This window comes from Pygoscelis adeliae, unplaced genomic scaffold (assembly GCF_000699105.1).
Source record: "Pygoscelis adeliae isolate BGI_AS28 unplaced genomic scaffold, ASM69910v1 Scaffold129, whole genome shotgun sequence".
In the NCBI taxonomy this organism is placed as follows: Eukaryota; Metazoa; Chordata; class Aves; order Sphenisciformes; family Spheniscidae; genus Pygoscelis; species Pygoscelis adeliae.
Window position 1 is genome coordinate 535,130 of NW_008825431.1, and position 10,560 is coordinate 545,689.

The 10,560-nt window shown below is 53.3% G+C and overlaps 1 protein-coding gene across 2 annotated transcripts in view; it reads left to right on the plus strand.

Annotated features, from left to right (window-relative positions):
* The window catches only part of ANKRD16 (ankyrin repeat domain 16), a 16,687-nt gene extending 9,290 nt beyond the window's left edge, over positions 1–7,397 (plus strand). Inside the window, exons 5-8 of one of the 2 annotated variants that reach the window (XM_009331006.1) lie at positions 1,295–1,456; positions 4,405–4,483; positions 6,316–6,464; positions 6,791–7,397. In XM_009331006.1, coding sequence (XP_009329281.1) covers positions 1,295–1,456; positions 4,405–4,483; positions 6,316–6,464; positions 6,791–6,814 — 414 coding nt within the window. In that variant the 3' untranslated portion in view covers positions 6,815–7,397. Of the gene's footprint in view, positions 1–1,294; positions 1,457–4,404; positions 4,484–6,315; positions 6,477–6,790 lie in introns of those variants that run through there. The other variant, XM_009331008.1, reaches the window with a different exon arrangement.
* Positions 7,398–10,560: the final 3,163 nt, after the last annotated feature.

Genomic DNA, 10,560 nt, shown 5'->3' on the forward strand with positions numbered 1-10,560 from the left:
TATAAGCCGGAGGCTTCTGGCTGCGCCGGCAGCAGCTCATCTCTGGCCTCCTTCTCTCGTGGCAGCTGCTGCTCCCATGTTGTCTCCCAGTCAGCTCCGATTTCCTGCCACATACAAGGCATAACAGGGATGTCATTAGAGCCAATTGTGCGTAGCAGGAACCAGACCACTGCATTATTTATTGACTGCTGAACTGATGTGAGATGGTTGGAGCCCACCTAATGGCTGATTCTCCCGGAGGTGGGGTTGTTGCCTCCCTTCTCACCTACTTTGCCTCTCCCCTGCCCCAGCTCCGGTGTTCGTTGGACACTGTGCCGAACCGATGCACCTCACTGGCCTGGCAGAAAGCTAGCATGGCAAAACCAGTGAACCTGTTTGTGCCACGCTGGCAGGTTGAACTGGCCAGCTGAGCCCCCAGCATGGCACAGAGCGGGCCAGGGAAAGTGGTACCACACTCTTCAAGATCACAGGCTTTGGACTTACTCAGCCGTAACACGCAACCTCACCTGGCAGAGATGGTTTGATGCCCAGGTTGTGTTTGAGTGCGTAGATACTTGTTGACTTCAGGAGGCGTTCATGTGCTTGTCCTCGCTCATCTGGCCCTTACAGGATAAAACATTTGTGAAGTTTGCTTATGTTTTTAGTCTCACATTTCAGGCAGTGAAGATGGACTAGTTGATTTAATTTCCTTGTTGTGGTGCCCTGGCTTACTGCCATGAAGCAGCACTGGAAACGCTAATGGCAGTGTTGCTACCTTCTAGGTTTTATAAAACCGTGAGTCAGGCCCACTAGACTTCAAGAGTCTGGATTATATCTTTTAAGAAGAGTGCACTGTGCATTACTTCCGTTACCCTTCTTGGGTAAAGATTTTACGTCTTTGCGGTTCACGTTCAGAGACTCACAGAAGAGATCTCATGGTCATCAACCCATCTCCCTCCCTCTACCTGTGTCCAAGTTGTACTCCACCAGCACAAAGGTTGGATGTGGGTTGTTTCTTGCTGCTTTAAAGGGTTGAAACCCATCATATATGTTCCAGCTGAAGAGACAGGGGGCTTGATTCTTCTTTTTTTGGCACTAGTTTTGCTTATCACTTAACAAGCTCAGCAGAGAGCTTGCTCTGGTCTGCAAATCATGGTGCTACCAACTGCACTGGTCCTGCTGGTGACATCCCACGTGTTCATTGCCATCACCATGGCCGTGGCAGGCAGACATGATTCTGCTTGGGCTGGTGATTGTCCTTGAAGGTTTGGCCAGGCTGTTCATTGCTTTCCCTTTCCCTCCTCCCCAATTCCAGGCCTGTCCTACAGCCGTGGACGCGCTAGGCGCTCAGCCTCTGCACCGGGCAGCCGTCACGGCCCAGGATGAAGCCATCCAGTTCCTCGTCTCCGAGCTGGGTGTTGATGTCAACGAGAGAGCGGCGGCCCTCCAACTCACAGCACTGCACTACGCAGCCAAGGTTTGTTCCTTTTCCCAGGCTTCCTCTACAAAGTCTTTGCCGGTTGGTGTGCTACAGGCAGGGATCTAAAACAGGCTAGTTTAGATGTTGACCACTTTGCCACGCATCCAGTTGGCCGTGCTGTGGATAAGGCTTGACCCACACCTCTGGTGAGCCTCACTCTTCCAGTCTGCTGCCTTTGGACCAAAGTGCAATACCTGAAGGGAGTCCACCCTGCTAGTTATTGGGAGCTGTAGGTACCAACAGTTCATGAGCTGTGACAGTTCTTGACCAGCGTCTTCCCACTCACTTGGCAGAGGAGACGTGGATGAAACGCTGCTCAGATTTATTTCTCTGTCTTTCTTCAGCCCTGGCAGTTTGGGTCATGACTGGTCAGTGGCCAGTCTCCATGTCAGCAGCTTGCTGGACAGAAGATGGCTGATGCGCTGTGAAACAGCAACTCTTTGTCCCAGTAGGCCGGATTCTGGCCTGCCCATGGTCAGATGTGAGAAAGGAGAGGTGGAAAGGCGGAGGGAGCTCCCGGGTGCTTATCTGTGTCCTTCACACAGGAGCTGTTTTGAATTCCAGGCAGTGAGAGTCGTTTGAGCAGAAAGCTCAAAACCTCCTCCCATCTCACGCCTGTGCGGGAAGCGGGGCCTGGTGGGCTGTGGGTCCTGCAACGCTCCCTGGGAGCGCAGAACAGATCCCAAAAGCCTCACCGCTGACCGACATCCCTCCTGGGACCCTGCTGCCTCCCTTCTGCTTGGTGCTGTTGCACCACAGTGTGCAGCATGCTGGTAGCTGGCAGCAAGGGGAAGTTCCTGCTCAGATCCCTGCATGTTAAACCTCATGAGCTTTAACATGCAGCACTCAGAGCCTGGTCTAGACTTGTAGTGGGAACGAAGCAGCATCCCAGCGCCCTGCTCCTACAAAAGCATCAATGACACTTACTGGGAGTGCTGGCAACAGTATTCTCCTCCAGCAGGACCCAGCCGTGGCATTTGCTGGCTCCCACAAAGGAGGCCTTTCTCCCAGCTTCCCTTCCTCATGCTCTGAGAAACCATGTTGAAAGCCCTTGTGGTTGCCAAGGGTACGTTTAACAGCAAGGCTATTGGGGAATATAATGTGCCTTGGAGAAGATCCCAGCCCTGTCTTGGCGAGCGGCTGATTGGGGAGCGATTTGATGGGTTTCTCCTCCTTCCCGAGGCTCAGTGTCACTTCATATTTACAGCATCATTTGTTTGGCTGGTGGTTTTTTTTTCTTCTTTTCTTATTACTTTGCATTTATAAATACATGAAAATCAAATCAACTCAATTTGCTGCCAAGGCTGTGGCACTTAAAGCAGTTCCTGGCTTGCTGTCTTTGCCACTGAGAGGGGGTGTGCATGCAGCAGGGAAATGGGAGCCTTGAGCAGGGGGGAACATGTTACTGAGTCACACGATAATGGGGGAAAAGAGTGGGAGGTGGGGATGAAAATAAGGGCCTTCCATTTTCATGCCGCACGACAAAGAGTAATTCACTGCATTGAAGAAGTAATTACAAAATCAGGCGTGTTATTTAGGGAGAGAGGATTTATTTACGGAGAAGCTTGGGCAGAGAGGAGGGGTGTGGGGGCTGTATTGCATTTTCCCCTGCAGCGTTTAAAATTGGCTACCAGCAGAGGAAAGATAGAGGACGCTGTGGGTTGTGACGGTGTGTAAGCGTGGCGTTCTGCGCCTTCTCACAGGGCACTACAAATACTGGAGTAATCCTTTAGGAAATGCCGGTGCCTGAGGGTACTGCGGGCAGATGCGCAACAGGCCACATCAGCAACAGGTTCTGCTCTCTGACCTGAAATACACTTCAGTAAGAGCAACTCTAGATCCCTGTGGTACTTGGAGTGGATTTACAGTGTGGGAAATCACACGGCTTTTTGCTGACATTTAGTCCTTTTAACAGCCAGCTGCCAATTATGAAAGGTAAGTCAGGGATCCTACAGCTCTGTGGCCAGCTGAAGTTAAAAGCAATTTAATCGAGTTACTTGATTGAAGGCGAGGACTGGAGAGGCAAACGCAAGATCGGTTGACAAATTAGTGCACTAATTTGCTATTAAGAAATGTCTTTAGGTTGTGTCACCCAGTTGTCAGAGGTTGGTTGTGCATTAACTCCTCCACAGCCACTGGCAAAGGCAGAGCCGCGCTGGGAGACAGTCCTCCAAATTCCTCACATCTCAAGGTCCTGGCTGTGCAAGGTGGATCTGTTGACCACGATCGGGAAGATCATACGGGATCTACAGTTGTCCAAAGCAGATCCACCTGCCTGGACCTGGACAGGGTTGTGTGTCTGTCACACCTGCCCTGCCGAGGCACCGCTCTCAGTCTTCGGCCATACCACCACCACCAGAGACAGCTCTGCACTGCAGCGTGATTTTAAGCACTATTGGTCTTAATTGAACACTTTTGATTTTAAAGCATTGGGTTAGATGTTCACAGAGAGAATTATGCTCCTGGGATGCCTCTTGCTGCTTTTTCAGCCTCTGGGTCGAAATTGCTGCCAGGGGCACGTGAGGCGTGCAGAGATGCTGACCGAGGGCCAAGCTCTGACTCCTCTCACGGGCTGCCAGCGGGAGGGCTGGATGCCCAGTGGCATCTCTGTGAACGATTCTTGTAGGGTAATGGCAGTGTGTCTGCTGTGCCTGGGCGAACCCTGGCTAATGGACCCGACCTGCACTGCCACAGGCAGCCGACCCTGATTTCCAGCCGCTGTAAGGCCCTCTGGAGCCTGGAGCAGCTCCTGGTAGCCCCAGATTTGACCATGACAGAGTGGATCTGTGTCTGTGCCCTTCCAGGTGCCGTGTGCAGTTAGGGACAGATCGCTTGCGGCCTCCTTTCTTTTCAGGCCTGTGTTATTTCTGCTAAATGCAAAGGTGAGAAATTATGCGGAACTGGTTCAGAATAAATAATCCACGTGCCTGTCCTCACCACTGCAGGAAGGACACGCGCACACCATCCAGATGCTGCTGTCCCTCGGCGCTGATGTCCACGCAAAGGATGGGAAGAGCCGTTCCGGTAAGGCTGCCGAGCTATTTGTTAACCCTCTGTATGACAGCGAGAGCGCGCTTTAGTAACAGGAGCCCAGCCTCCAAAGCAGCCCGCGCTGCGTCTGCTCGGCGGAGCGTGCAAGGGGATGCCAGATGCACGTATGTAAACGGCTCTTGGAGCAGCGTGACGTGTAGGTTTCTTTTGCAGCTTTCGTTCAGTGGCTCTCTTCCTGCTGGACTTTCTGATGTCTAATGGCGTGGTTGAGCCTCCACTGGGGCCTTTCCCCTGGGGGAAGAACAGAGATGCTAACTGGTGTTTCTTTTTACCCAGCTGCTTATTTTGCATGAAACTTTCAGGAGCTTAGTATATTTGATACCACCACCTCGCCATCACATTTGGTTGAAATTAGCCAATTCAAAACGGTTAGGGTGGGTAGACAAATACAACGATTGCACAAGCTCTTAAGCCTCGGTTCCTTAGCAAACTGCCTAGGAATAGCTTATGAGCAAATAACAGAGAGCTTGAACGTAAATATAGTTGCTATAGTAATGCCAGTGAGTTGGCATTCCCAATGTAAGAGTATGAGGCATCTCTTGCATCAGCATCTCTCAAAAAAAGCATGTATAAATGCTTTCAGCCATTGCCAAAATTAGCAACTTACCCAGTCTTCAGGTTTGCTTAATAACACGCTTCAGCGGCGAGCATGAACAGTCTTGTATCTCTCAATCTCTCCCTCCACGCCCTCAGTGAGTAAATTTGAGCTCCGCTGAACTCGTCCAACCCTGGGACGTTTATGGTGGCTCCTCGCGCCCGTCGGCTGCCCCGTTCCCTGGCACCTTTGCTGTGTTAGCGTCACTGTGTCCTGGGGAGCGTCTCACTCAGACTCTGCTCCTGCAAAATGTCCTGCATGGATTATCCATGGGGATCAGGATGCCTCATGGTCACCATCAGCCTGCAGCAGGAGCTAATGATCCTCAGCGTAAAAGATACTCACCCCTGTGCAGGATTAGGCCGGGAGAAGAAGGCTGGCCCACCCCGCTGCACAAGCCAAGTGTAGCAGGACTGCCTGACTGTGCTGGAGCCGCGCTGGATCAGCGCGCCGGCTGTCGGACGGGTTTGTGGGATGAGCTGGGGCTTCGGCTGGGTATTTCAGCCTCCTCCTGTGGGATGCTCTTTGCTGCACGCAGTGCATGGAAACCTTTCTGATTTACTCCCTGACCCTGGAGTGAGCTGGCGGGGAGCCCCAGCCCATAAAGGACCCCGGTCGCATCCAGAGTAGTTTCAAGCCCCTCTCTTGCACGTCACTGTTAAACCCACCCCAAACACAGAGCAATAAGAAGCCCGGAGGCCTTCTGCTCTGTCCCACAGCCTCCCCCTCCTGCCGTGGGCACCCTCTGCCCATGATTCAGTCAAAATGCACCAAGTTGACTTAAATACTCCCACTGTGTTTGCAAGCCTGGTTGGCTTTGGCTCAGCCAGGCTAGTACCGCTCAGTGGGTTGGAGGGACTAGTAACCTGTGAGGGGAAGATGGGGGGTAATAGCTGGGGTAAGCCGGGCTGATCGTTTTTCTACCAGCATGGCTGGATGTGGAAGAGGACGTGTCCCCTGCTTGTGCAGGTTTAGTCATCCCATCGCTGCTGTAGATCTGCACAGCCGCGGCAGCTGAGCCCTGCTGCGCCATCACACGGCTGCTTGGCTGCGTGTTGCAACTGGGAAAAGTAATCTTTCACCCTCGATGCGTTCCCTCCGCTCACTCGGTTTCCTTCACTGGGAATCCGATGTTCGCATTTGAAGCGGGCTGAGGCCAAACCTGCCGGGCAATCTCAGCTCCTGTCTTGACATCTTGTCTCCCCCACAGCCCTGCACGCAGCGTGCGCGGGGCAGCAGGCAGCCGCCGCACGGATCCTGCTCCGCGCCGGGCTGCGGGACGCCCCGGATGGCACGGGCACGCTGGCACAGCAGCTCGCGAGGAAGCCGGATGTCATCCAGGTTTTCCAGGAAACAAATGTAAGCACGTGAGACGCAATGGGAAAAAGAGAAGCCTGTTTCATTTCAGCGTGGTACGTTATCACTTAACAACTGTTCAGGTTTAGGCAAACACCTGTTTAAAATGATGGAATTTTTGCCCAAGGATTTAGCAGAGAAACCAAGCTTGACACTTGAGAAATATGTTTAGGAGACAACATATTTTAAATAGGATTATCTCAAAAAGATAATGGACGTGATGGGTCTGGGCTATCTACACTCCTGTACTGACCCCATCCTTGTAAATTCAAGGCTGCTCTTCTTTCACTTCCAAATTTCAGGGCTGAACTTCACCTCTTCTTGTGCAGCACCCAGCACGTCCAAACAACTGAGGCTGCAGCTCCCTGAAGTATAACCATCCAAGGACGGTGCCTCACGGGCCACTGCTAGATGACCTCTGGGGACCTGCGTGGCTTGAACCCCCTGGAGCCTGCCTAGCTCTTGCTGGGATGTTCCCATACAGTGGACATCCTGAAGGAGAAGATACGCCTGGATCATTGGTTTTTATAGCCCTTAATGAACCTGCTCTCCACTAATCTCGTAAGCTGCTTTAAGTGGCCACCTCTTTCGATAGCCCCTGAGAGAGGCCGAGTGCGGTGCAGTGTAAGCGAGCCCTTGGCGACTCTTCCTTCCTCAGGTTTGAGCTGCGGAGGACAAGCGCAGGGAACGTTCGAGCTGCATCAACCTCTTACCTCCTTTTTGTGGCCCAAGCCTGATCCCAAAGCCTGCTGAAATCAATACAAAGACCTCAGCCTTGCAGTGACATCAGGGGTCTTTGGATCAGACTGAAAAAGAGGTATTTGTTATTCCAGACAGCCTTGCTTGGCACGTCTCACCACCAATGAACTTGAAAAAAAAAAATCCTGCTCTTTGAAGTGGGTAGGAAAATGGTTTAATATTTAATGTAGCCAGTAAGTCTCTAACAGCCTGGAATATACATAAAGGTAAGAGCTACTGTAGCCGTTTGGTCTATTTGTATCCATCTAGAATTATAAATTTGGTTTTGCATAGAAACATGGCACGCCCCTGTCTGTATGTAATGTCAAGACGTAAAAAACGACGGGACTCTGCGGTTTTGGTGATAGCAGATGCGAAAAATCAGACAGGCCTATCGCTGAGCGAGCGAGCTAGGTTTTGCTCTGCCCCAGCTGTGGTGCTCACGTCATGGTTTGATGCACGACCCACGTGCTCCCGGGTGGGTTTAAGACGCTGCTGAGCTCTGTTTGAGTGAGAAACTCCCACCCCACGGTCCCCGGAGCAGGATTTGCCGCGACGATCCTAAGCCAGAGCGACAACGGTGCCGCGCTCCTCTCGAGTTCAACAGCCTTTACAGCGGGCTTAGGGCCTCCTCCCCTCTGCCGGCTCGCATTGCACGAGGAGAGGCAGCGCGCTCACAAGAATAATTTGTGGGGGCTGCGGGAGGGGGCTGATGGCTTACAAGAGGGGGAGAAGCATCTTAAGACTCTTCCAAACGTGCCTGCAAAGACCTGCTTTTTGCCAGTCTTCCCCTGTCTTGTTTCTCCAGCTGTGAAGGAGATTTTTCTCCACCAGGGAGGAAAAATGCATTAATGCTGGAACGCGCTAACGGTGCGGGGTAGTGGGAGCTGTATCAGCCCCTGGGCAGGCGAGGAAGTGGCTTTATTCCTCTCAAGATCCTGAATGCATCTATAAATCCGGCCCTGGCCTCCCTACAGCAATACTGCAGCCTGGTAAATGCAAGCGGCCGCTTCATTCCCATTTTTCATCATTGTAGCAAACCATGAAATAGCTGTTCTCCTCCCAGTATCCCTGCTAACGAGCTCAGATTGCTTGTGAGTCGAAGCTTTCATGAGAAGGCAAGTGAGAACGTTTTCAAATGTCTGTCGCTAGCTTTCCTGGCCACGGCAAACACCTCGAAAACACAAAAGGGAATCTGCATTGTTTTGAAGGTGCTGTATTGATTTCTGAAGGCTTCTGGACGAGTAGCAGAGGGCCCGTCCGCCTGGGACGGGGAGCTCGGGCGCTGCGCTGCGGTCCAAAAGCGAGACGTAATGGCACACCTCCAGCACTGTCTTTTATTTACCCTTCTTTTAAATCTGCCCCTCAGGCAACAAAAACGTGCATGGAAACAAACGGGTGGTTGTCATCACAGATGATCAGGTACAAAAGGACCTTAGAAAAGGAACGTGGATTCAGCTTTATGTCTGCAAAATTAGCCCGGGGAAGAGCCCTTGCTGTCTTTCTGGCTGTTTTTGCTGTTGCTCACTTGCTGCAAGGTAGGAGCAAGGGGTCAAGGACACCTTTGTGTCCGCGGGAGTATGCTGCAAAATGCTGGGGAGAGCTCGGCAGCGCTCGACTGCGTGTGATGCGAAGCCCTGTCGCGTTCCCAGCAGACGTCTCGCATGGAGAGACGGTGTGGGCGCCTGGTCCCTGGGGAGGAAGCCCGGGAGCCGGGCTCTGTGCCACGTGGCGCTGAAGGCAGCTTGGAGCGGAGCCTGGCAGCCCGGCGCACCGCTTCGGCGCTGTCCTGTTACGCCACCTCTTCCACCCTCGGCACCGGCGCTTGCCGGGGGCCCTGCAAATACTCCTGGTCCTGCAGCCGCGGAGGAGAAGACCTCGTGCCTTCGTCTCGTAGGACGTGGCTGAGATGCAGCCGTCAGGGTAAGCAGAAGCGTCTGAGTAGGTAGGAAATAATGTTGCAGTGTTGTCAGAGCTCATTGGGAGACCTTACGGGAAAGGAAGTCATTTTGTTTTTAAATAAAATTGATTTTGCTCTGGCGGTCACACCATCGCAACCCCCCCAGCTCACAAGCGCCAAGACACTCGTGCCCGGGTGGTCCAGCCGGGTTTCCTTGCGATGACACTGAGGACGAGGGACTGCAGCTATTGCCTCCTTATCACGTCTCACGGGCTTTTCTTAGGCTGGTGACCGTGTATCGGTTTTGGATGTGCCCTTTTGTCCCTCTTAGGAGATGTCGGCGATTTTTCACTCCATCCCATCCCCCTTCTCTGTGAGTTACGAGGATTCGCTCTCCGGCTGTTGTCTCTCAACCCTGGTGTCCCAACTAGCTGGTGGTAGACATGAGCCGAGAGCTTGAAGATCTGCTGACCATGGTGCCTCACCAGCTGTTTTGCCGTCCCTTCTCCTGCCTTCTGCCGCTTCCACAGCCAGACCTTCCTGCTCATCCTCCGTCCAGGCCAGTCTCGACATTTTTACTGCAGGTACCTCCACGTAGATACCGCTCGGGTCCTCCAAGCCAACCTGCAGCTGCCAACGAGGCAGTCTGACCCACCCCAAGTGACCCAAGCTGCTTGTGTGTTGCCGACTTGTCCGACGGGGATTCATGGTGGTGGCTCGTGCAGGTCGCCAGTTGTCTTGACGCTCACGGATGTTGGCGAGGAGGTAGAAAACCTGTGCCTGCTGCTTGGGCACCAGAAACAAGCGTCCCTGCAGGCCCCAGTGCTGCCACCCGCTCGCGGGTGTTTCTGCGCGTCGCCTGGTGCAAGGAGGAGGTTTGCCCCAGTTCCTGGACAGATCGTGTCACTGCCTCGCTGCCTGTCTCGCTGCCGGTGTTGCTCGCTCCTCGTGCTCTCCCACCGACCGCTCCGCACTGCCGAGCCTTCACCAACACCCTGCAAATGAGGTGTTTTTTTTGTTTGTTTGCTTGTTTTTCCCCTTACCTGGGTGTGCACGAGCTTGGTGCAAGACGCAGAGCCCAGCCGTGCCCGTACGGAGCAGGAAACGTACGGTCTGCTGATGAGCAAGCGTTCACCTGCGGCGCCCTGGGTCCAATCCCCCCGGGGCCGTGCAGCTGCGTTCGTCTCTCCAGGCTTTGCTCCTCCAAATATTAAAACCATTTAAAAGGACCCACTCTGCTCCCCATCCGAGCCGCCACCGCGGGGTTTTCGGCTGCGCCATCGAGCTTCGCCCGGTTCTTCATCGGCCCCGGTGCGCTGCTCTCCGCGTTGTGCGTCCGGGTAGAATCATAGAATCATTAAGGTTGGAAGAGACCTCCAAGATCGAGTCCAACCGTCAACCCAACACACCCGTGCCCACTAAACCATGTCCCTCAGCGCCTCATCTACACGTCTTTTAAAT